Genomic DNA, 27,701 nt, shown 5'->3' on the forward strand with positions numbered 1-27,701 from the left:
GGCGTTTACATTTTAGCCGGTGGAAGGCAGATTGGGGAGATTAGTCGCCTGGCGACTAATCTCCTCGAATCTGCCCGTATGGCCATGTATGAAGATTCAAATTATGGAAAGAGCCATTATCCGGAAAACTCCAGGTCCCAAGCATTCTGGATAACAGGTCCCATACCTGTATTTGAATTTTGAACTATTAGTCTCTGTGCATTGCATGCAGCAATTCCTCTTTGTAGCAAACATAGTTTACGTCAGTATGTATTAATAATATAGTATTTGATTATTATACAGGCACTTTGTGTATTAGATTACCTCAGTATGTATTAATAATATAGTATTTGATTATTATACAGGCACTTTGTGTATATGGTATCCACCACTTCACTAGCACACACCAGCTTGCATATTGTAATCTTTTATTTATATACATGTTCACTGCAGTTATTTAGCAGGGAATTGGTTTCCCTAACAACCCTTCCTCACTTCCGGGAGTCGGTCTGTCACACGGATCACATGACAAGGAGTTTTGCTGGATGGTGGTGATTGGGTCTGTCTGTGTCACATGATGCTGTATGCTGAGGGCAGGGCATTGAGGAGCCCTTGAGACGTTTCCATGCTGTTCCACTAAAGCTCTGAAGGGATTGTGTGCAGCTCTTTATTCCTATACATGCAGATCTGTGTGTGTGTGTCCAGGAGGAAATACTGACAGGTATTCCATTTACATTTCAAACCTTTTGTGTGTGTGTGTGTGTGTGTGTGTTTACTACTGAGTAACAGTAAGTGAAGTTACAGCTGAAGCGAACTTGGTACTTAGCTGTCAGTCATGTGGCTCGCCAGAGAGGTTCCCTGGGTACATTTCTCTGAGATTGCTCAGTCCCTGTTCCTGTAAGTACAGCACAGCCATGAGTCAATGTAATGCCACTGCTGGGTGCAGATGTTCACACTGTAAAACACATAGTCAGGGTTGAGTGAAAAAACTACTTCTAGCACCTGTCCCATCAGCAGTGAGACCATGGGATTTCCATTCAATTTCCTTGATCAGATCATTTAGTCATCAACTTAGGGCAGATGCATTACTGTCTCCGGTTTGTGTAGCAGAGCTAGCAATCACGCAGTCAGTGGGGGAAGACACACATTTTGCTCTGTGTAGGTGCTGGTCAAATAATTGTCCCTGTATGACGTCTGTATGATGTATTTTATAACCACGGCCTGCTGCACAACACAGCTTTTGTTATGGGGATGCTTTTAATCTTTGTTTGGAGTTATTTTTGCCTAAAGTCACCTCTCTTAAAGGTGTTTTTCTCCTTTAAATGATGTTAACATTAATATTCTGAGACAATTTGCAATTGGTCTTCGGTTTTTTGGTTTATCAGTTATTAAGCTTTCTGTTTAGAATCCCTCCAGTCTGTTTTTTTTTTTTTTAAAGCTATCTGGTTGCTAGGGCCTTATTTATACTAGCGACCAGGCAGTGGTTTGAATGATTGCTGGAATATGAATTGCTGAGTTACTACTAGTTTAATAGGAAGTTAAAAGGGTTGATCACTTTTGAATACATTTTTAATATGATGTATAGATTGATATTATGAGACAATATGCAATTGTTTTATTGTTTGTGTTTTTTGAGTTATTTGATTTTTTTATTCGGCAGCTTTCCAGTTTTGCTGATTTAAATAAGATACTGGCATATGAATAGGAGAGGGCCTGAACAGAAACAAGTAGCGATAACAATACATTTGCAGCTGTACAGAGCATTTGTTTTTTAGATGGGGTCAGTGACCCCTCATTTGAAAGCTGGAAAGAGTCAGAAGAAAAAGGCAAATAATTACTAAAAAAAACATTTTTTTTATAACATGCTAAAAGTTAACCTAAAGGTGAACTAAAATAATGAAGAACACGAATTGAAAGGTTGGTTAAAATTGGCAATTATGTAGTATATTAAAAGTTAACTTAAAGGTGAACCACCCCTTTAATTAATAAAAAGTAAGAATAACAATAAAATTGTAGCCTCGCGGTCAGCGGTCTTCATTATTTGTTTTCATTTTTTAATTATTTGCCTTTTTCTTCTGAATAAAAATTGCTAATGAAGACCAATTAAAAAAATTGCTAGGAATAGGATATGCTATAGCATACTAAACATTAACTTAAATGTGTGACACCCCTTTAATATACAAACCTAAGCCAATGGCTTTTAGAATGTTTTGGTGCAGGCCCTTCTGGTGAGGCTTGTGATTTGTGAAATCAGTATCCCATCTGTACAAAGCTATAGTTTCAAAAAAATCTGAGGACATAAAACTAGTTTTCATGTAGCTTTCATCCTGTGTCAACTGTAGGTATGAATACTGAACAGGACTAAAATATAAATCTGAAATCATATACCATATAACCATGTACTATACCATGTACAGATGTGCTTGTAATATTGCTTTTCTATTGCTTTATGTTCCTGTAGAGTCAATGGATTCAAGCTGCGACTGTTTACATGCCTTGGGAGTTGGTCTGGGAGTACTGGTATCAGCTGTACTTATATGGACTGCTCATCGCCTAGGGACTATCTACCAACTGTTTCACAAGGTAAGGTATACTATACTAAATCATTTGCAATGAGCAGAGGTGCAAGTCATGGAGTGCTAAGAAATAGTTGCACCCCCAGTGAGCCAATACACTTATCCCAGGTCCATGGTTAGTGCTTCTGTGCTGTGCACCTTGTTATCAGTTAACGCTCCCCTACCGATGGGAAACTGGATACAGAACATCTCCATTCTTCTTGGAATTATTTTCCTAAGAGGCTTTATTTTAATTAAATGTGACAGCACAAACACACATTTATATATCACTGTGGCAGACAGGAGCATTAAGTCAGAGACGTAATAGAGAACAGTGTGACCTGGGGTCGGAGACCTTGGATATATTAACTTAATTACTAGAACATATTTTTGCAAATCGGATTTTGATGTCAGGCAGCCAACCAGTACATTCTACCATCTCACTGGTTACCTGCAGATAACTTTTTTTGCATTACCCCTTAACTTCCTATAAAGATTTTTTTAAATCTTTTGTTGAATTGGCTGTTAACGGGGTTGTTCTCCTATAAATTAACTTTTAGTAGAATGTAGAGAGTGATATTCAGAGGCAATTTGCTTTTGGCTTTCATTATTTATTATTGCAGTTTCAGCAATCTAGTGACTAGGGTTCCCTAGCAACTATTCATTGATAAGAGACTGGAATATGAATATCAGAGGGCCTGAATAGAAAGATGAGTTATACAAAGTAGCAATGCCAATAAATTTGTAGCCTTACAGAGCATTTGTTTTTTAGATGGGGTCATTGACCCCCATTTGTAAGCTAGAAAGAGTCAGAAGAAGAAGCTAAATAATTGATAAACTTTAAAAAAAAAAAATCTACGGCCATTTGAAAAGCTGCTTACAAGTAGCCATTCTATAATATAGAAAAAGTTAACCCACTGCTCGATTTCATCCAATTTCTGCAAGGGATTGGCAGTAATGTGGTTGCTTCTGGCCATACATGTTGCAGACAATTTTCTGCAAGTGGTTCAGCCAAAAAAGGGCTACGCTCACAGCACAGACTACTAGACTTTTCAGTAACCTTGCTCATAATATGGCTGCTCTGTCTGTGCCTGAAGCTAAAGTGTCCTTAAATGTTATTGTGTAATGAACCCTATGCTAAAGTGATGAGGAATAAACAGCTGATTTCAAAGGCTAGGTCATATGTGGTGTTTTTATGCTGTGTTTTGAAAAATGGCAAATTTTCCTGCACAATTACAGCAAGCTTGCATTGCTATTGGTAGTACAGGTATGGAACCTGTTATCCAGAATGCTCGGGACCTGGGGTTTTCTGGATAACAGATCTTTCCGTAATTTGTATCTTCATAACGTAAGTCTACTAGAAAATCATGTAAACCTTAAATAAACCCAATAGGTTGGGTTTGCCTCTAATAAGGATTAATTATATTTTAGTTGGGATCAAGTACAAGCTACTGTTTTATTATTACAGAGAAAAATAAAAATGTGGATTTTCATTTGCTTTGCCAGAAGTAGCGGTAAATTTATAAGAGTGACCATCGCTACCCAACCTGTAAAACTTCTCAAACCTTATTTGTTCAATTCATATTACAAATGTACATTGCGTGTATACTATTCAAGAATGCACGAAACCGACATTGATCAGAATGCTTTATTGATTATTGATGGTTCAATTTGTAACAACAATGACATTGTTGTATAAATGAACATGTTCAACTGTGATGAGGCTTCAATATAAAACAACTAAAAAAAAAAAGTGGATTATTTGGATAAAATGGAGTCTATGGGAGACGACCATTCCGTAATTTGCAGCTTTTTGGTTAACGGGTTTCCGGATAACTGTAACTAGCAGAGTCAGGAAGCATTATTACCCTATTCCTATTGCAGAATTAAAACTCTTTTTTGTATTCTATTTTTTTTTTGTTTCAGCATTCAATAGTAGACTCAATCCTGGTCCCAACTAAGTCTAAGAATTTATACCCTGTAGCAGGAGACCCCCTACCCTAGCAATATCATAAAAAAGCAGACGTACTAAAATATAATACTGCAGTTACAATAATTATTTCATTAACATATAATTGAAACAATGGTTCAAGAACTGTTACTCTTCAATTTACTTCAGTCTTCACAATGCTCTTGCTTTGACATTTCGAGAAATGTTATACTGCATAGTAAAACATTTGTAAAGTACCTGTATTACATTTTCACTTTTATAGAATTCTCAGTAATGATTGTCAGCTCTGTTTTTTATCTACTAATGTGTAAATGCTGTACATTGTCTACAGGTTGAAACTCAAAGCCCTTGCCATGGTGGAGAGGTTGTGGCCAAAGTACTTCAGGCTCATGGAGTGCGTTATGTTTTTACCTTGGCTGGTGGACATATATCCCCTATCCTGGTCGCTAGTGAAAAGCTAGGAATTCGAATAGTTGACACAAGACATGAGGCTACTGCTGTGTTTGCAGCCGATGCCGTGGCCAGACTATCAGGTTTGCACTCCATCTTTGCTCACCTATTTCTGAAATATCAGCTGGCGGTGTTTTACAAACTAAATCTGTTGCTGTTTTGGTACAGGCACAGTAGGAGTGGCAGCAGTCACAGCAGGCCCAGGTTTGACCAACACAGTAACAGCCATTAAGAATGCTCAGATGGCAGAATCTCCAGTGCTGCTGATAGGAGGAGCCGCAGCCACACTACTACAGGTATTAGAATTAATAACTTGTTTTTCCACAGTTGTGCACTTTGATCTTTTTTTTTTTTTTTTTAATGGCCACTGCTTGTGTACCTGTAAAACTTGTAGTATTCCTGCCCATGAAAAGAACTAGGATAATAGCTCTAAAATGTTTATTTACCTAACATTAACCACAACATGCTGCCTGCATTGAAGCATGATACAGGTCTCCCTGCAATCTGCCCGATCCACCTACAGATATTGTTGTGTGTACAGGTGTGGGACCTGTTATCCAGAATGCTCAGGACCTGGGGTTTTCCGGATAATGAATCTTTCTGTAATTGGATCTTCATACCTGAAGTCTAAGAGAAAATCATGTACACATTAAATAAACCCAATAGGCTGGTTTTGCTTCTAATATGGATTCATTGTATCTTAATTTGTATCACAGGGTACTGTTTTATTATTATTAATGAAAAAAGAAAATCAATTTTGAAAATTTGGATTGTTTGGATAAAATGGAGTCTATGGAAGAAGGTCTTAATTCGGAGCTTTCTGGATAACAAGTTTCCAGATAACGGATTCCATACTAACAACAGCCATATTTTCTTAACTTTATCTGCACTGTCAAAACTGAATAAAATAGTGTTTTTCACCTATGGTGAAATATGCTCAAAATATAATTAGGAACTTTTCGATTTATAGCTTTCTATTTGTTGCTTAGTTGTTTATGGAGTGGTATAATGTGAGGCTGTTTCAAAGTCACATTTTATTTCTTTTGGTATCTAACTTATGACAGAAATGCTTACAGTTTAAACTTTACTGATATCACATTACATTATCTTAAGACAGATGTAATGCTCTGTAAATATTATGTGTATTGTGGCATGAGTTATAGTTCTTTGGTATGTCCTACGGTATTTTAGGTTAAGCAACTGGTTTACAGCACTGATATCACAATGACAATCTGTTTATCCATTGATAATTGCAGCTGGCTAGTGACCCTTAGACCTTTGGTGCTTTTGTAGAAACAGTGCTAGGCAGAGCCAGCTACAACTCTGCTTAAAATATTTATCATTTTTCTGCCTAGTTTACATATAATAATTTTCTTATTGCTTGCAGAAACTACCAACATGCTTCAGATTTGGATGTTATTAAAACCTATGCTGGGCACAAGGTGTTATTGTAAAGGCAGTTTGGGAGGTTTTGTGTCACAACCACAGTAAACACAGGATATTTATTCTTCATAAGAAAATATGCAAAGTGAAGCTATGTGTATGGCATGAGACAAGTAAATACCTGTTTTAGTGGAAAATTTACTTGATTAGTACACTTAGGGGCTGATTTATCTAAAATAAAGTTATTTTTCTCGATTCGAGAAAAATGTGGAAAAAAATGCGGACCCTAAAAATAGTCAGAATTTATTAAAGGAGAAACAAACTCTTAATAAATAAAAATCCTACCCCCCTACATAGACTCTCCTTCATAGACCCCACTCCCTCCCCCCAGTCTAGCTGCCCACCGGGCAAATGTCCTAAAGCTATACTTACCCCACCAGCAGATTCTGTCCAGCGGAGTTCACGGGCGCCATCTTCTTCTCTTCGGTAATCTTTGTAATAAGACGGCGCTTTGGCAATTTCGTGAGTTGCGGCGCGTGCACAGTTGTCGCGAAACAGAAAGTTGCTCCAGCTATACATGCGCTGCTTCGCAGGTCTCATTCCCGGTGGGCAGCTAGACTGGGGGGAGTGGGGTCTATGGAGGAGAGTCTATGTAGGGGGTTAGGGTTTTTTTTTTATTAAGGGGTTATTTCTCCTTAAAAGGAAAAACACATAAAAAGTCATCAGAAAATAATTGGCAAGTAAAAGCTGGTGAGGTTATATAGAAGTTAATGGGAATGTTCTCCAACAACTTTATTTAATTATTTTCCCAGTTTATTAAAAATTCGAGATTTTCAGCTTTGTTTAAAATTAATGGGACAATGAGATTGTAGCATGTGACTTTTTTTTCTGCAGAAAAACATGCACGGGAATATATTGTCGCATTTTTACTAAGCTAGCATTTGAGAAAAAAGTTGCACGAGTTTTAGCTGCGTTTAACGAACTTGGATTTTGATTAAGCTGCACCTTGCTGTGACAAAAAATATATGATGGCAGAAAAAAAAGCAAGAATATGCAAATACTAAAAGGTTTCTGGCACATTTACTTTAGAAGGGAGTTAAAGGGATTATTCACCTTTAAATTAACTTTTGGTATGATTTAGAGAGGGATATTCTGAGCAATTTGCATTTATTTTTTATTATTTGTGGCTTTTGGGTTATTTAGCTTTTTATTCAGCAGCCCTCCAGTTTCAGCTATCTGGTTGCTAGGATCCAAATAATCCTAGCAACCATGCATTGATTTAAATGAGAGACTGGAATATGAATAGGAGAGGGACTGAATAGAAAGATGAGTAATAAAAAGTAGCAGTAACAATATATTTGTAGCCTTTCAGAGCATTTGTTGTTTAAATGGGATCAGTGACCCCATTTGAAAGCTGAAAAAAGAGTCAGAAGTATGCAAATAATTAAAAAAACTATTAAAAATAAATAATGAAGGCCAATTGAAAAGTTGCTTGGAATTGACCAATCTATAACATACTTAAAGTTAACTTGAAGGTGAACAATGCCTTTTAAAAAGACATTCTGTTTTTTTATGGCATAAAGACATGTTGTCAGGCAGGTTATTGCTCATTCATATAGTGAACTTTGTGTTTTCCTATCTGATTCTGTAATGACTGGTGTGAACTCAACCCCCACAATTTTTTTGCATAGTAATATGTAGGCTGAGCTAAGAGCATTCTGTAATCGATGTGTACTTTAAACTTGGATATAATAAATAAATATGTATACAATTTAATGGAATATCTTCCTCTTTCCTACTGCAGGGTCGAGGTGCACTCCAGGACATAGATCAGATGTCACTTTTCAAACCTATATGTAAATCCTGTTCTTCAGTTAGAACTGTACGAGACATTGTACCTGTGCTTAGGAAAGCATTGGCTGAGGCCCAGTCTGGAACACCAGGTGAACAGCACCCCAACTTTTTTTTTTAAATAATAGGGAAAGGAGTTGGTTTGTATTTGGGGTTCCTATTATTATAGCATCTAAATGTATTTATTTTCAAATTCATTAAAGGGATACAGTAATTGGTTTAAATAAAAAATATGCAAAACTAGAATGAAGTAGATCCAGGGGCTGCATTTTTATACCACCATTGTCCTCTGTGGCAACTGTAATGGTGTAGGGCTTCTGACTGCTCTTTTCTGTAGCACAATGCAGTTAAAGGACCAGTAATATAAATTTTTTATTTTTAAAAAACGAGTTTCTTTGTAACGAAAAAAAAACACCAAGCAAAGCTTTTATAAAGAAATTACTTACCGATTCTCTGCATGCGCTCCTCTTCAGAAACGGCGACAGGGCGACGATCCATTGTGCGATGCTCGATTTCTCCTCCCTAGCTATCTCCTATAGAAGGCAGGGAGGAGAAATTGAGTGCTGAACAATGGATTGTCGCCCTGACACCGTTTCTGAAGAGGAGCGCATGCAGAGAATCGGTAAGTAATTTCTTAATAGAAGCTTTGTGATTTAAAAGTTAGAACTGTCTTGGTGGTTTTTTTTTTGTTAAAATTTTTTTTATGTTACTGGTCCTTTTAAGAAGGAATGTAGCAGGGTCAAAAAATGCAGTCCATTAAATTCACTGTATCTGCGATTTTTTTTTTTATTATCCTTTTTTATCCTTTCAACAAAATACTAAATGGCATACTAAGGGGCAGATTTATTAAGGAACGAAGTGAAAATTCGAATTCAAGGTTTTTTTTATTTTTTTTGTTCAAAACTCTCAAATTCGAATTGTGAATTATCCAGACTCAATTTGAGTTTTAATTAAAATTTTCGAGATTTATCATACTCTGGCCGTTTAAGAACTCGAATTAGACTATTCACCACCTTAAACCTGTCATATTGCTGTATAAGTCAATGGGAGAGGTCCAGGGGTCAATTTGGTGATGTTTGCTGCCTTCCTGACGTTCAAGATTTTTAGTTCAATTATGTTTTTCTATTTGAAATCGATTCGAGTTTTCAGGTCGTTTCAATCCATTCGAGTTTAAAATAATAAATAAATAATAATAAATTTCAATTGGTCGAATTTACGGGAGTTGATAAATGGGCCTCTAAGAGGTAGAATTTCAAATTCATGTTAGTTTCTTTTTACCCTAGTAAATTCGAATATACTCGAAATCCGATTGGGAGGTTATTTAAGAAGAAAATCGAATATCTAAAACTCGAACGAATATTAACGATCCGAAAACTTGATTCTACTGTATTTCGACTAAACTTGAATCTGTTTTTTCTCCAAAATAACTTCAATGTCAGGAAGGCTAATAACATCTTCAAATTGGTTTCTGGACCTCTCCCATTGACTTATACATGAACTTGGCAGGTATAAGGTGGCGAATAGTCAAATCTGAAATATTCCCAGGGTATAGATTTGATAACTCTCGAAATTCGAGTTTGGAAAATCGAGTTTGGATAATTCACAATTCGAATTTTAGCATTTTGACCAAAAAAAAAAATTTGAATTAGAATTTCCTTTTCGACCCTTAATAAATCTGCCCCTAACTTATTTGCATTTCCATGCACAGGAATTCTGTAATTGTAATGTCAAGGCTAGTGCCCAATATGAGTTCCTATTATCTACATTGATCCGCAGTGGCAGGGTATATCAAAAGTTTTGACACTCATGCTTAACGCAGACAACAAAACAACCCTTGGTTAGCACTTCTACCTTGAAGCAGTGGGGTCTTTCTTTGTGCCTTGTTGAGATTGTTTAGAATTTCTCTAGGTGATGTACTAATGTAGTTAACTACGTTTTTTTATTTTATGAGGAGTGCCGATTTGCACTTCTGTGTGTGTATGTAATCAGTTTATACACATTGCTATTAAAAGCCACTGTAATATGCAGTTATTTTGTGTATTAAATTAGGCATTTCAGAAGCTGTATAATATTAGATCTTAAAAATGTACCTGCATGGCCTAGGATATTAACTTGCTTTTGTTTATATTATAGGACCTGTATTTGTAGAATTTCCTATCGATATTTTGTACCCATATCACATAGTACATAAAGAACTATCACCTAAGGGGGCTCCAAAAGGGATTGTGGGAAAAGCCATCAGCTGGTAAGTGCAAAGGTGTTACAGTTTGCAGTTACTGATAAGATTATTTTTGGGCTACTTTAAGGAAAACTATACCCCCAAACATTGTAAATCATTATAGAAATATATTTTGTGAAACAGCCCATATATGAAACCCTGCTTCATATAAATAAACTTTTCTCTTAAAAATATGCTTTTCTAGTACAGGTATGAGACCTGTTATCCAGAATTCTCAGGACCTGGGGTTTTCTGGATAACGGATATTTACATAATTTGGATCTTCATACCTTAAGTCTTATAAAAAATCATGTAAACATTAAATAAACCCAACAGGCTGGTTTTGCTTCCATTAAGGATTAATTATATATTTGTTTGGATCTTGTACAAGTTATTGTTTTGTTATTACAGAGAAAATTGGATTCCTATTTAAATATTTGGATAAAATGAAGTCTATGGGAGACGGCCCTTCCATAATTCGGAGCTTTCTGGATAAAGGGTTTCCGGATAACGGATCCCATACCTGTAGTATGTACCATTGGGTAATCCTAAATTAAAAAATTGCCATTTTAAGTGCCAACCCCTGTGATCGTACGATTCACTGTACACACAAACAAACCAAGGGCACATATACATGTTAGGTCACATGCTCCAATTGATGGAAAAAGTTCTGACTTTTACAACCAGATTTTTTCTTGTCTTCATTTGTCTTCATTTCATCATTGATTTCATATTGATCAAGACCAACAATAATCAAAAGCACATAAAAAGTGAAATTCTATTTCTCCAAAATAAATTTGAAAAAAGTGCAAATGACTATAGATTGCTCATTCCCGTCTCTAAACTCCAAACCACCATCTGGAAGACACTCTTTTTGATATTCTTGTCCTAGTAATGCCCCTTGACAGTTTGTAATAGGGAGTTTGTGTTAGGGAGTCCCAAGGATGGGCTGCCTGTGTTGAGGGTGACTTGTTTCATGTGATAAAGTGCAATTATTAGTGGCAATTATTAGTGGCAATTACTTGAAAACATGTTTGGGTGTACAGGGTGGGTTGATTTTGGGTTGCCATTATTGAAATTTGTTTACCAGGACCCAATGCTAAGGCTAGGGGCACACGGCGCGATTTCGCCGCGATTCTGCGCTAAGCGAGTTGTCGCTGCGTTTTTTAAGCCGAAATAGCTTTGCTAACTTTGGCGCTGGCGTCAATGCAAATCGCGGCGAAATCGCTGCGCTAATTCACACGCGGCGATTCTTTTTCTACTGTCGCCCGGAAACGCCCAGCGAGGCAACTTCGGACGACAATAGAAAACGAATCGCCGCGTGTGAATTAGCGCAGCGATTTCGCCGCGATTTGCATTGACGCCAGCGCCAAAGTTAGCAAAGCTATTTCGGCTTAAAAAACGCAGCGACAACTCGCTTAGCGCAGAATCGCGGCGAAATCGCGCCGTGTGCCCCTAGCCTTAACCTGCACATTCAACTGATTTTTCTTGCTTTGTTATTTACTTCTCACCCCATGTTTACGTGCATGTGAGCCATGTAAACATCCAATCTAGTCAAATCAAAATCAAGTACATTTAAACCAGGGCTAGGCAACCCGCGGCTCCGGAGCCTCATGCGGCTCTTCATCCTGCTTGCTGTGGCTCGGTCTTGTAGTTTTGCCTGTCACATTGCCTATAGAGCCCTCGCACCTGCTGGCGGCTTCTTGAGTGTGCGACCGTGGTAAGCTAACCGTTGCACACTCAAGATGCTGCCAGCAGGTGCAAGGCCTGTATAGACATCCCAGGCAACACCGCAGCAAGAGGATTCATTATGGTCCTTACTGCGGTCGCAGACTCAAAACAAGAGAAAAGGCTCCAGAGTCCAGCAGGTGCGAGGGCTATAGACGTGGATGTGACGCATATTTTAATGACGTCTATAGCCCTCGCTTTTAAACAGATGAGAACACTAGCATTTAATAGGCTATTCAGTGTTTAATTTATTTCAAAGTAAGCCTACACATGCACACTGCACTTCTGTTTGTTGTATTCTGTTGTAACAGTTAAAATGAAAAAAAAAAAAAAAACGTTTAAAAGTTTATAAACTGTGTTATGTTTTGCGGCTCCAGACTATTTTTATTTAGTAAAGGTTGCTGACCCCTGATTTAAACTTTCCAAAGATATTTTGCTAATTGTACTTTTAGGGGATTATTTACTAAAACTTATCTCAAATTTATCTTTATATTTTTATGAAAATAAATCCAACCAAACTCCCATCCATGATTATTAAGGTTCAGGTTATGTTTTCCACAAATCATTTGAGTTTTTTGAAAAAAAACTAAAAATTTTTGAGATTTATTATACCCGACCCAGGAAAAGCTTGAAACCAAATATACACCATCTAAAACCTGTCGAGGTCATGTTGAAGTCAATGGCAGAGGTCCCTTGAACCATTTGAAGATGTTAATAGCCTCCATGATGTTGAAGTTTGAGGGATGTTGAGGGTTTTGCCCAAAAACTCGAATAATTCGAGTGATTTGAGTTTTTTCCTGCGAAAAACTAGATCAACTTGAATTTTTGGGCTTCGTAACTCGAACTCGCAGAATTTTTTTAATAAGATACCGTTCGAGTTGTGAGTTCAGTCAAGGTAAATAAAAAAACTCTAAGGGGGTTATTTACTAAACTCCCAATGCAAAGATCATGAAAAAAATCTTGATTTTTTTATTTTTTTTTATAAAATCAGACTTTTAAAAAATCACAAATTTTTCGGGATGTATTAAACCCTGAGGACGGAAAAGTCAGAATCTGAAAATCCGGCATCTCAGACCTGTCGAGGTTGCATATAATTCAATGGGAGAAGTCCCAATGATTTTTTGATGTGCGAAATCCCGAAAAAAACGTGAAATTCCTTTAAATCGGATGAAAAAAAATCGGAAAAAATTTTGATTCCCAGCAAAGCTAATTTTCAGAAAAATGTAATAAATAAGCGTAAAAAACCCCGAGCAGATTTGATCTCAGTTTTTAGCAGAAAATATTGAGATAAATTCGGACTTAGATAAATGACCCCCTAACATTCGACCTTTGGTAAATAAACCCTTAATTCTTATTTATCAAATAATCATCTTGAAAAAGTAGGGTCAAGAAAAGCCTTGAAAATCTTTTTCGAGCTATCGGATTATTGGACGAAACCCAGCGCAGGTCACGATATCTTCAAATTGTAAAAGGGACATCTGCCATTGACTTCTACATGACCTCGGCAGGTTTGAGATGGCGGATTTCTGGAATGATAAATGATGATTATAAATCTCTAAAAATTTTAGGTTTTTTTTCTCATGAAAAGTTAGTCTTTCCTACCTAATAATACTGGCCTTTTCCCATGCCTCTTATGGCAGTTTCTATCTTCTTTGATTTGATTGTTGGTTCATTTTTTTCAGACCTCAGCACTTCTGTGATGTTTTCTTCTTGCACATGTCAACACTCTGCACAAGGGAGCATTGATATACAGTAGTTGTGTTTTCAGATAGCTTATTAAAATGTATTGCTCTACTTGATTATTCACACTAAATTATGAATGCATTTATTCTGGTAGACTCCATCAGTTACTCCTTGTACCTGCTCTCTAAATGCAAAGTTACACAGCGGGGTTAGGTGTATCTACCTTTCTAGAAAACATCAGCTTGCAGTAGCATGGATGATGGAAATGGATCTCTATCTTGCTTGCACAAGCTTTTGGGCACCAATCACACACACTGGATGTGGTATGAAGTAAAATTGTCAGTACAAGTCTCAGTTTATAGTAAGGGCTGGCTGCCTGACGACTTTACTTAGCTGATTTAGGCTACCCTAGCCAGTGCAAATATGAATACATTAAGGGGCCGATTTACATAGGTTCGAATATCGAGGATTAATTAACCCTCGATATTCAACTGCTGAATGTAAATCCTTCGACTTCGAAAAACGAATCGTTCGTTTCGAAGGATTTTAATTCATCGATCGAACAATTTTTCTTCGACCTAAAAATTGATAGAAAGCCTATGGGGACCTTCCCCATAGGTTAACATTGATGCTCGGTAGGTTTTAGGTGGCGAAGTAGGGGGTTGAAGTTTTTTTAAAGAGACAGTACTTCGACTATCGAATGGTCGAATAGTCGAACGATTTCTAGTTCGAATCGTTTGATTCGTAGTCGATGGTCGAAGTAGCCAAAAAAATACTTCGAAATTCGAAGTTTTTTTGATTCTATTCCTTCACTCGAGCTAAGTAAATGGGCCCCTAGGTCTCATTAGTAATTATGTGGCATGTATTATATATATATATATTAGGGATGCACTGATTAATACCATATAAATAAACTTTGTTGGAGAAGCTGTTGCCAGGAAGATTATAGATGTAATGGTCATCTATAAACTGAAATTGAGAGAGGTAATGTAGTAAAACAATAACAAGTGAAATTACATGTTCGTATGCAGAATTTGCTAAGAACAAATAATCTAAAGTCAATTTATGTTTCTTTCTTAACTCCCATTGAAAAGGGATCTGAAACAAGAAGTCTGTGCCTGAAAACCTACAAATGTCAGCGAGCTAAAGCAGTCCTGCAAGAATAAGCAGGCCAGAGTTCATACCCTGAGCTGCCATCTCATGCCATCTCATGTGTCTGTGACCTCAATATGAGCTGTGCTGGCCTGGCAAATGTTGAAATATAAACAAGGGCTTGGGCTAAAGAATAAGAAGTCTATGAAAAATATAGTTGATATTTACATTATTTCTTTTTTTATTCAAATCTTACCATAGGTACCTGCAAAATCATCTGAACAATTTGTTTGCTGGTGCTTGGGAACCTCGAGATGTATCACCACTGCCACTCTCTATCCCTCAAGCAAGCTCTATGCAGGTCCTTATTATTTTCATTTATAGTCATTCTTAATGGGGAGCTTTGTTCAACTTGTATTAGCAGTAATGCTTAGGGCTGTTATACCAAAGAACAGCAACAACATGCAGCTTAAGATACTGTATGGTTCCCTTGTCTGTAGCTTTTGGGAGTTATCTATGTAAAAACTTCCTTCTGTGCAGCAGCTTCTTGTAGACCAAAGAGAGGCATAGTTAGACAAGGAGATGATATGGGCAGGATATTTTTATATTATTTGTTATTTTATATGACTTTTCTAAATAAAGATTATTTTGTTTTCCAGATTCAGCAGTGTATAGAGCTATTAAGTCGTGCTAAGAAGCCAGTGTTCCTTTTGGGCAGCCAGGTCACATTACCTCCTATTCCAGTAGAAACTCTGCGGTAAGTGATGAACCATATGTCCTGCTGTGTCTTAAACTTGCCTCAAACTGCATTGGGGAAATGCACAACACAGTGTTGGAACAAAACTCATATTCAGATACTGGAAGAGCATTCTGCTTGCACAAGTCACACCCGATATTTAGTGCAGACTCACTTTCCCTTTATTTCCACTGTTCGCTTATTCAATTTCTCTCCCAAGTGGCTTCATCTTTGCAAATGTGTGTATATATATATGTGTGTATATATATATATATATATATATATATATATATATATACATTGTACAGTACAATATAACAGCTTGTATTTATTGTGGCTACTATGTGCTTAATATGAAAAGTGTGTCCACCAGGTCATGCACATTGTATGATAATTCTTTACAGAAAATCACTGGAGTCTTTGGGTATTCCTTGTTTCTTGGGGGGTATGGCCAGAGGCATGCTGGGAAAAGAAAGCCCTTTGCACATTCGACAAAACCGCAGGGAAGCTTTAAAGGAAGCAGATCTTGTCATTCTGGCAGGTAGGGCATTCAGCTCCAGAAAACCAAAAACACGTTGCATCAATTGTAAACCTGAAATAGTGCTGCTATAGTGTTATAACTGTATCATAAGTACTTTGAATAATAGTACAGATATGGGATCTGTTACCTGGAAACCCATTATCCAGAAAGCTCCAAGTTATGGGAATGCCATATCCCACAGAGTTCATTTTAATTAAAAAATTAAAATTTTAAAAAATTATTTCAATTTTTTTCTGTAATAAAAATGATCCAAACAAAGATATAATTAATCACCATTAGAGACAAAATCAGGGTTTATTTAATGTTTAAATTATTTTCGAGTATTCATAAGGTATGAAGATTCAAATTATGGAAAAATCCTTTATCCAAAAAACCCCAGGTCCTGAGCATTCTGGATAGCAGGTCCCATACCTGTACTGTTTATAATATTATTGTATCATTCTTTTGTTACAAGACATCTGTTTCATATTATAATTTTTTTTCCTTTCATCTAATTAAAAAGACTGATGTTTGACCATGTAACCACCAGACAGGTCCCTAAACAGGAACTAAGCAATGCTTTACTGGTCATCTCTGAAGGTGCAGTGAAAAGCTACAGATAAAGTAAAGTCTAAAGCTGGCCATACATGTACTTATACAATTGTTTGGCAATATCTCTAAATATTGGATCTTTCCCTGATATGCCCACATTGAGCTGGATGGTATCGAGTTCAACCAGGATTCACAATGGATCGCAATGCAGGCCATCAGGGCGAGGACCACATGAACGATCCAGTGATTTACATTAATGTAGGAAAGTAACTTCCAACCCATGATTGGTTAATGATACAACATTACCTTGTACTTGATGCAAACTATGATGCATTAATCCTTATTAGTGGCAAAATAATATAAGTTTATTTAGTGATTAAATTATTTTTAACAAACTTTAGGTATGATGATCCAAATTACGGAAATATCTCTTATCCGGGAAACATATCTCCACATAATGTTTTGTGCTATATTTCCTTTCCTAAATCAAGGCACAGTCTGTGATTTCCGTCTTTCTTATGGGCGTGTCCTGAGCCGACGCAGTAAAATCATTGCTGTAAATAGGGACCGTTCGCAGTTACTGAAGAACTCTGATATGTTCTGGAAGCCAAGTGTTGCAATCCAAGGTAACCTGTACTGATTAATGACATTTTCACTCAATGATGAATGCTAAATCAGTCATGTGAAGATTTCCAAAACCAGTGTTTTTTACAAATAGTTGTGGTTCTCGATTATAATTTACTTGTACTTTTTTTTTTTTTTATCACAGTCTCATGTTTTTATATGGACATGAAACTCCTTGGTAACTTATAATAACCTTATATTTTCCAAGAAGGGTACTTTATTCACTACATTATTTATTGTTCATGAATACAGAGGTGGCCAGAGCCCTTGGGCTGCAGGTTTAATTTATATTTGTGTAGCCACCATTTTTTTTTTTTTTGAATAACGTTCTCAAAAGAAAAAGTCAGGCCATTTGGCCATGTGTTCAGCCCAGAGCAAGTCCTGATCTAGCTATTGTGTATTTTATGTAAGCGGACACATTCTGGTTTATCATAGAGCAGTAAGGAGGGCATTATCACCTTAAGCAGAGAGCACAGGACTAGCTGGTGCTTTCCATTTTAATTTCCATTTGGGGGGTACCCCTAGTGGCATTATACAATGACTGAAAAGTACTTATAGGGGTGATTCACGTTTAAGTTAAGTTTTAGTTTGTTATAGGAACTTTTCAATTGGTATTCATAATTTCTTTTTAAGATAGTTTTTGAATTATGTGCCTTTTTCTTCTGACTCTGTCCAGCTTCAAAAATGGGGGTCACTGACCTCATCTAAAAACAAATGCTCTGTAAGGCTACAGATGTATTGTTCTTTGCTACTTTTTATTACTCATCTTTCTATTTAGGTCATTTCCTATTCCAGTCCCTTATTCAAATCAATGCATTGTTGCTAGGATCATTTGAACCATAGCAACCAGATTGCTGAAATCGCAAACTGGAGAGCTGCTGGATAAAAATTTAAATAACTCTAAAGCCACAAATAATAAAAAATTAAAAACAATTGCAAATTGTCTCAGAAGTTCACTCTACATCATACTGAAAGTGAACTCAGCAGTGAACAACCGGTTTAAGGATAGAAAATGTAACAAACAGCAACTGAGCTCAGTAACCTCTATCCCGAAAGTTTGTGGTCTTATCCTAGACAAATGGGGAATCTTCAGGCCTCCCAGGATTACACTGTCTGATATACCTGTACCCCAAATATTTATATGTCTTTTCTAAAACATTTTACATTGAATTACACAAAAATACTGTTGAATGTTAACAATCCTTGTGTTATTCTCGGATACCCATATAATGTAATGTTAGCAGAATTTTTAACAACTAGCAACTAACTTGTTTTGATATGAACATTTTGCAATCATAGATCATTGACTTTACTACTGTTCAAAGGAAGACTTGCCCTTATAACTTTTCCTTGTAGAAATATGGTGTGGTTCTGTTCCTTAACATTACTTTGTTTTTCTCATTCAGGGGATGCCGGTTCTTTTATAGTTAAACTCTGTGAGGGACTCAAAGGATATACTTGTCCCACTGAATGGACGGAAGGTCTCAAGGCAGGGGATGAAACTAAAGAGAAAACTAACCGGTAAAATACCAAAAGAAATACAATCAGGTTGACTGTTTGATTTAGCAAAACTGTAGACATGCTAGTTCCTTTAGTGTTCAGTTTACTTGTGAGTAAATCCTTCACTGTTCTATTGCTGAGACCCTCCTTATTTTTCTTTTTTTTGCCCATTGCCCGGGAATAAGTTGTGAATTCAGCTTTTACACTTGGGTGAGGGAGAGGTATTAGTGGTGAATGGCTCCGATGTGCCTGTGTCTTGATGTAACTATCTGACACACTGATGTTTATACATATCTCTCATGTGCTGTATACATATAGTATAATTCTCAGACATCTACATAGACTTGTATATCTTACCTATGCTTACCTATGTGAATTCCATATGCTAAATAAAAATGTGATTTATTTTATTTTATTTTTTGCTCTTAAAATTCTAGACAAAGAGCTGAAGACAAAACTGAGAGACATCTAAATCCCCTTAAAGTTCTGCATCTAGTGGACGATGCTATGGCGGAGGACAGTATAATAGTTGCTGATGGTGGTGATTTTGTTGGAAGTGCTGCTTACATTCTTCGTCCAAGAGGCCCTTTGTGTTGGTTGGATCCAGGTGATTTTTTTATATTTGTATATTTTTGAGGTAAACATAATATTGTTATAGGGCCAACCATGGGTGCAGAAGAATAGAGCATTGTATTTACCTACCTCTCAGGCTTTACTGAGACTAGCTCCAGGAACAGTTACTTGGATTGGTAGTGTTGTAAAAAGAATAGGCTTGTTTTGCTTCCAATAGGGATTAATTATATTTTAGTTTGGATTAAGTACAAAGTGCTGTTTTATTATTACAGAGAAAAAGGAAATCATTTTTAAAAATGTGGATTATTTGGATAATATTCTGAGCTTTCTATATTATGGGTTTTCAGATAATGGATCCCATATCTGTGTGTATATACACAGTCATATGAAAAGATTTGGGAACCCCTCTCAGTCTGCACAATAATTTACTCCACTTTCCACAAAAAAGATAACAGTGGCATGTCTTTCATTTCCCAGGAACATCTGAGTACTGGGCTGTTTTCTGAACAAAGATTTTTAGTGAAGCAGTATTCAGTTGTATGGAATTAAATCAAATGTGAAAAACTGGACACCCTTTTGGAATAGAGTTTTTAAATTAATAAAGGAGGTACTTAAACAAGATATACCTCAACTACCACAAGTAGCACTACTTCAAATATACCCAATAAAAATTACAAAAGAAGAAAGACGCGTGATGTTCCAAATCTTCAATACGGCAATAACTTTAATAGCTAAATCCTGGAAAAAAACGGAGACTCCTATGATACAGCAATTAAATACTTAGTTGAATGCGAGGAGAACTATGGAAATAATGTCAGAAACTGACCCTGATAAGAGAAACAAAATCATTAAGGTTTGGGAGCCATGGTCTACCCACCAGATCTCAATGTCCACCCACACACCCTAGGGAATGTAGTAATAAGGATTAGGGATGGGCGAATTTTTTCGCCTCGTTTCGCCGAAAAAATGACGCCCATAGACTTGTATGGAGACGTGCGTCAAAAAAAAAAGACGCGCGACAAAAGAATTTCGCCGCGCGACAAATTTTTTTTGACGCCCATAGACTTTAATGGGCGTCTGCGACATTTCGCCAGCGGCAAATTTTTGCCGAAACTAAAGGGGTCAAATTCGCCCATCCCTGATAAGGATCATATAGTTGATGGTTGATAAAAGGGTAGTTCTAATTTAATTTGTGGAAACTTAAGATAGGCTGAGGAAAGGTTTGGGAACTAGCTAAAACCGTGTTTTGTGATATATCATATGTAACCTCTAAAATTGTCCTTGCAATATGTACCTTGTACACACTCTTTTTTTCTATTTCTTTTTTCAATAAAAGCAGACTTGTGAAAATGTGAAAAACTGGCTGTGCAACAATTTGGGTACCCTTGTAATTTTGCTAATTTGAATGCATGTAACTGCTCAATACTGATTACTGGCAACACCAAATTGGTTGGATTAGCTCGTTAAGCCTTGAACTTCATAGGCAGGTGTGTCCAATCATGAGAAAAGGTATTTAAGTGGCTAATTGCAAGTTGTGCTTCTGTTTGACTCTTCTCTGAAGAGTGACAGCATGGGATCCTCAAAACAACTCTCAAAAGATCTGAAAACCAAGATTGTTCAGTATCATGGCAACTGTAAGGATTGTAATCAGGAAATGGAAGGCCACAGGCACAGTCGCTGTAAAACTCAGGTCTAGCAGCCCAAAAAAATACAGGAGCGGCATATGCGGAGGATTGTGAGAATTATATGGCCTATGAGTAAGTGCAAAAATATATTCCCAGTCAATATTCTCAAAGTTAAAAAATCACTCTTTATTTAGCATAAATATTAAAAAGTAGGCATACAGACCAATTGATGCTCCGCCTTACGCGTTTCGCACCCACAGGCACTTATTCATAAGCATGCCTGGACTTTTGATTTGGGTGCCCTTTGGAGTTGGGGGCTATATTCCAGCATTTTTGGCCCTTTTTAGACAGGCCTGTGTAGACTGCAGCAGCTGAGTAATAAGTGTTCTATGAGTAAGTGCCCCAATAGGCACGAAACGCGTGTTTTATGTCCTAATAAATTTTCTAATTTTTTAATTCATTGCTTCCCTATTATTGGAGGTCGCATCTTTTTTGCAATAGTGTTTTGGATTTGCACCCTGGGACTGGGGTGAACTGTGAGTAAATCCTCCATAACTAATTCAACAAATTTAGATTTTGTATTTTTTGATTTATTTATTATTATTTCCTTGAGTAGTACCGTATATATACTCTTTTTGTGTGGCATTAGCAGAAACCTTGTTATTATATATAGATTGTGAGAATTACCTCTAAAGACCTGCAAGAACATTTTGCTGCAGATGGTGTATCTGTACATCGCTCTACAATTCAGTGCAATTTGCACAAAGAACATCTGTATGGCAAGTTGATGAGAAAGGAGCCCTTTCTGCACTCACGCCACAAACAGAGTCGCTTGTTGTATGCAAAAGCTCATTTAGACAAGCCACAGTCATCTTGGAACAAAGTGCTTTGGACTGATGAGACAAAAATGTAGTTATTTGGTCATAACAAAAACCTCTTTGCATGGCGGAAGAAGAACACCACATTCCAAGAAAAACACCTGCTACCTACTGTCAAATTTGGTAGAGGTTCCATCATGCTGTGGGGCTGTGTGGCTAGTTCAGGGACTGGGGCCCTTGTTAAAGTTGAGGGTCAGATGAATTCAACCCAATATCAACAAATTCTTCAGGATAATGTTCAAGCATCAGTCATAAAGATTAAGTTACACCGGGGTTGGATATTCCAACAAGACAACTTGGAAATCTACAAAGGCATTTATGCAAAGGGAGAAGTACAATATTCTGGAATGGCCGTCACAGTCCCGCGACTTTAATATCATTGAAAATCTGTTGGATGATTTGAAGCAGGCTGTCCATGCTCGGCATCAAATTTAACTGAACTGGAGAGATTTTGTATGGACGAATGGTCAGAAATACCACCATCCAGAATCCTCATCAAAGGCTATAGGAGGCATCTAGAGGATATTACATTTGCAAAAGGAGGCTCAACTAAAAGTATTGATGTAATATCTCTGTTGGGGTGCCCAAATTTATGCACCTGTCTAATTTTGTTATGATGCATATTGCATATTTTCTATTAATTCAATAAACTTTAAGGCATGTTATATATTAAAAGGTAGTTGCTACTTTGAAAGCTCAGCCAGTGATAAACAAACTTCAAAGAATTAAGAGGGGTTCCCAAACATTTTCATATGATCTGTATATCCATACAAAATGGAGTGCAGCGGAGTCCATATCTGCGACTTAGTCCACACCGTGGACAAATCATATATTAAACAAAAAAGTCCAGGCTTGCGTGAAAAAAATTTGAACTCCCGCTTCTCAAGCATTACACATCACATCCTATTTATGGGTTACTAATTAACACACCTAACAAGCGAATGATGCTTAACAAGGTTCAACACAAGACTCTTTATTATTTAGTTTTTCATTGTGGTAAGTGAAACCCAATCTAAACATCATATGTTATATTTAATTTCAACAATTGTAGAACAATTAGGTTAAACCTTATTTACTAAACAGTACTTAGCTACACACACAGAATAGGTAAGTACTGTTTAGGCTGTTTAGTAAATAAGGTGTTAAGCATCATTCACTTGTTAATTAGTAACCCATAAATAGTATGTGATGTCAATGTGATGTGTAATGCTTGAGAAAGAAGCAGGAGCTTCAAAACGTTGCAAGTTTCTCTGATAAAGAAATTTTCTTTTTTCACACAATTTTGAAGTCTGGACTTTTTTGTTTTTCTTGTGAAAAAATCAAGATTTATTGGGATTTTTTCAATAAATCTTGATCTTTTCACAAGTATTCCCGTTGAGTGTGGTATGTTTAATTAGTAAACAAGTTACAAGCTTAAAGGATGTGGGGTTAACTTTTGTAAGCTTTTTACTAGATTATGTTTTTTACTGTTTCATAAATATGCTTCCAAGTGTACAATAAAATGGAAAACCATCATGTATAAAACAATAAGGAAACATCAATCTAACCCATGCATTCTGGATAACGGATTGTATAGCTAGTGCTCTCTCTCTCATTATACATTATATCATTGCCAAGGAACAAATAATTTCTGTAAGATAAATAAATAAAAAAATGCACTATAATCTTCTTTAAAACAATATTTACAGTGTCAATTCCTAGGTGCCTTTGGAACTCTTGGAGTTGGAGGAGGATTTGCACTGGGAGCTAAACTTTGCCGTCCAGATTCAGAGGTAACGCGAATATTCTGTATACACACATATTGTAGATACTTATGTGCAAATGCTGAAAACTACTTTTTAGTGGCAAAACACGGTACAAAGGAGCCAGATGAAATTTTACGGAATTCCTTATCAGATAATGGACAAAAGAAAAATACAGATTTGTAATGGCTCATTTACTCTCTTTCTGAAACAATATAGAAAGGAGTGAATTCAGCACAAATATTTGTGCTGAATTATTTGAGGCTGATTTGTAAATGGATTTACATGAGCATTCAACAGAATTTCAGAGGTACTGGAGAATGTAGTATGCATTTTGTACAAATGTACATCTTTCTGTAATAATGCTCAGGATCTATTTGCAATATGCTGTATCTGTGCTATAAAACTAGTGGTTCTGGATGCATAGTTGGCCAAAAGTACATAAAGGAGTCATTTGCATGTCTCCGCCCATAATGCCATGTGTGAGAGTTAAACTTTCATTTTTGTTATTAAGGCAGTGCCAAGTATATGGCATGAGGCAAGAAAGTAATACCTTCTGTTTTCAGAAGGCTTCTGCATGTCTTGCATGTGAAGGGCTTTTTTTGGCTCCTTTTAGCCCATCTCACCCTAACCAGGCTTTGCTTTAATAAAGTTTAGAAAGGTCTAGGAATCGCCTTTGTGGATGAATTGCTTCTGATCGGGGTTTTATGGTGGCAAAAGAACCATCTGAGCAACTCTAAAAGTTTAGAAATATATAGAACTCAACAAATGTAGCAGTTGCTTAAATCTTTCTTACATGTTATCTGTTTCCATTCTTTCTTTAGGTTTGGATAATATTTGGAGATGGATCCTTGGGATACAGTATTGTAGAGTTTGATACTTACACACGACATAAGGTATTTAATACTATATATACTGGTTTTGCATATTTTCCCTTCTAGTTTTCCCGTGTAACCGTTCTGTTCTAAACCATTTTGTGCAGACTCCTGTGATTGCTCTTATTGGAAATGATGCCTGTTGGAATCAGATTTCTCGTGAACAAGTGCCCATGTTAGGGAGCAATGTGGCCTGCAGCCTGGCATACAGTGGTGAGTACTCCTCTCACGGCTAAATAGAGGTATTCTGAGAAAAACCTGTTTATGGCCACCTTTAGTGTCTAGATAAGAAAGGAACACCTATAAATAATTGGCAATAATTGATTGTTACTGACTTTTTAATTTCCATCTATTGACCTTCCCTTTTCCCCATCCAGATTATCATGTTGCAGCAGAGGGATTTGGTGGCAAAGGCTTCGTTGTCACCGCCCAAGATGAAGACCGAATAAGTGACATCATCAAGGAAGCACAGGAGGCCTGTCACAAGGGAAAAGCAGCGCTAGTAAACGTACTGATTGGAAAGACAAACTTTAGAGATGGCTCTTTATCTGTATAAAACATGGTCAATACCCAGAGCCTCTATGCTTTCTCTTTAAGGCCCTTTCAATAACAAGCATAGCATTTTAAAACATAGCTGGACCCGTGTGACTACAATTTAGTAGGACTGTAGCTAATGGATTAATTGAATAATGAATTATATTTTGCAGGTAGCAAACCCAAAATACAAATAATAGCATTTTATTTTCTTGAACGCACTGACAATATAATTAATGAGTTGCTGTGAATAAATTAACCTTAATGGGAAATTATATTCTATCAAAAACAATAATTAGGATTTATCTCCTGCTAAAGCTCACCCTAACATTATTTTTAGTGTAGAGAATTGTATGAATTGTGTGAACATTTGCAGTAGATCTCTGATTTTTAAACTTATAGGTGTGTAAATTATTTTTCTGCAGCTCTCCAGTTTAGTATTTTAACCTCCATCTTGGTGCCAGGGTTGCTGATATATACATTTAATGCCCATCTAAAAATATAAAAGATATTGTGTGCATAATACACATACTTACAAACAGGGTATATTTCCTTTCAAAATAAGAAGGAAAGCCTAAAACATTTGTTGGGGTGGGGTTATTTTTTCCTTGGACCAGTCATGTTTAGACTTTTTTTGTCCTTTAATTAACTTGGATAATATTTTGTTAAACATTTAAATGTGCTGTTCTTATTGTTAAAAAGAAAAAAAAGCACATATATTATTCACTTTACAGCTCTGACACCAAACTGTGATCCTCCATCTGTTGTTCAACTATATTTCCCTTGAACATGAGGATAAATGGATTTTTGGCTCAGTTTGCAGGACCGCAGTCACAACTTGCTGTACAAAACAATGTTGTATTTTGTTTTGCAAGGACATACCAAATATATACAGTACAGTTATAATCCCTTTATTCACAACTTGCTGTACAAAACAATATTTTATTTTGTTTTGCAAGAACATACCAAATATATACAGTAAAGTTATAATTATTTTATTAACAACAAGTGGGTTTCAAGATATTGTATTGAACATAAAGGGTTATTATAATATGGTGCTAACCCAAATGTATATATGGAGAGTAGTTTCCAGTGTTTGGGGCAGGTACAATGATGGCCTGTTACTTTACCCTGTCACATGCCTTTGACCAAATAAAATCTATGGACATCACCCTTGGTGATGCATCCAATCAGAGTGGGGATTCCTGTGATGTTAGCCAAGGGCCTACCTTACTTCCACTGATATAACTGGTAAGGCTCCTGAACATCCAACATTGATTTTTGCTGAAGCCAATTGTAGTGAGCCGTCCCAAGCCATCAGCATTGATATCACAGGATCTTACCTGCCTATCTCAGGAAGTGGGTTGTATTGCTGATGTTGCTAGCACCTAACTAGATCATACTGTGCAAAACCGTTTTCTGTGTGGCCTCAACCAAAAGGGGCTTTTCTTATAAGCGGCAACAGCCTATAGGTTTATAGACCAGGTTAAGTAATCTATCACCATTGTTAACATGATATGGGAATTATGTTTAACTGTCAAGTGAATATAGCACATGGCATTCTGGTAACACAACCTTCATCTACCTGTGTATAGATAATGGTTTGGAACAGTAGGGTTATAAAGGGAAAATGATGCATGTAGGGATTTGCTGCTTTTAGATGACTATTTTTAATCTAATTTCGGACTGAGACATTTTTATTTTAGTGATAGGTTTCCATAGAAGGACTAATGTAAAAGCCTGTCCCAGTGTGTAAGCCATTAGCATAAAGGACCTCATGAACTGAAGCACAGCAGTTAATAATAACATGTTTGAAGCTTTTGCCATCTTTGATATTTTCTGAATCATTAATCTTGTTTGCTAATTGAATTTATGTTCTCAAAAGCACTAACCAAGACAGAAAAATGCAGATTGGCTGGAGGATTTAATTGTTGGGTCCCAGTTGTATTTTTGCAGTACAGTAAGGACATTCAACCCCTCTGTGGTTTTCCAAATAACCCACAAAGGCCTAAATACTGTCCATTTTTAATTGTTAGTATTAGTCACATGGTTTCTTTTTAACATAGAGTCTATAATCAATGTAAACCCAATATACTACTTCTATGGTCAGTGAATTCTTCCTATTCTTTTGTTCAGCTTTTGTCATTAGTGTTTAAATTTGTGTATAATTCCTCTTGGAGTCAGAGCAAGATTTAGTACTGAGATGTGTAACAAGTTACTCCCTCCAAACTGTCTTGCTTGTGACTCTACATGAGTAATGCATCCTATGATGCAATATGTCGGAGAAAACAACCGCCACATTGGATTGGCTAAATAGGCATACTGTACCAACAGGCGGCCTAATTTTCCCTTGTATGAGGTCATCGATGACTTGCGACTGCATTGGGGGGGGGGGGGTTGAGACGCTAAAGATCTCACAGGTCAGATTTCTCTTCCAGAAACAGTACAAATGGATTGGGCATTGTTTACTAAATGGCAATTATAGCCTTTTCTACCCACATCTATAATCTCAAACGATATGCTACATGCTAGATCATTTTTAATATGTTTTTCAAATGTGTTGATCTTACATTTTTTGTAAAAGACTTCTGTAATCTTTATAAATCTGTATAAATTAAATCAACAAGATTCAAATAAACTATTTCAACAGAA

At 36.6% G+C, this 27,701-nt stretch overlaps 1 protein-coding gene across 1 annotated transcript; it reads left to right on the top strand.

The window, feature by feature from the left end:
* The first annotated feature begins 489 nt into the window (after window positions 1-489).
* LOC108696571 (2-hydroxyacyl-CoA lyase 2) lies at window positions 490-27,701 on the top strand. Its single transcript, XM_018226054.2, has 16 exons — window positions 490-700; window positions 2,441-2,562; window positions 4,817-5,018; window positions 5,104-5,231; window positions 8,123-8,261; window positions 10,303-10,414; window positions 15,152-15,251; window positions 15,550-15,647; window positions 16,031-16,167; window positions 17,190-17,324; window positions 18,729-18,843; window positions 19,260-19,429; window positions 23,600-23,670; window positions 24,465-24,536; window positions 24,623-24,728; window positions 24,893-27,701. The coding sequence occupies exons 2-16, from the start codon at window positions 2,446-2,448 to the stop codon at window positions 25,069-25,071; spliced, it is 1,881 nt and encodes a 626-aa protein (XP_018081543.1). The 5' UTR covers window positions 490-700; window positions 2,441-2,445; the 3' UTR covers window positions 25,072-27,701.

The sequence above is a fragment of the Xenopus laevis genome, chromosome 7L (genome assembly GCF_017654675.1).
Source record: "Xenopus laevis strain J_2021 chromosome 7L, Xenopus_laevis_v10.1, whole genome shotgun sequence".
NCBI lineage: Eukaryota > Metazoa > Chordata > Amphibia > Anura > Pipidae > Xenopus > Xenopus laevis.

Coding starts and splice junctions, on each gene's coding strand:
- LOC108696571 (XM_018226054.2), top strand. CDS start 2,446: ATGGATTCAAGCTGCGACTGTTTACATGCCTTGGGAGTTGGTCTGGGA. Junction 2,563..4,816: donor TCTACCAACTGTTTCACAAG/GTAAGGTATACT, acceptor CATTGTCTACAG/GTTGAAACTCAAAGCCCTTG. Junction 24,729..24,892: donor CTGCAGCCTGGCATACAGTG/GTGAGTACTCCT, acceptor TTCCCCATCCAG/ATTATCATGTTGCAGCAGAG.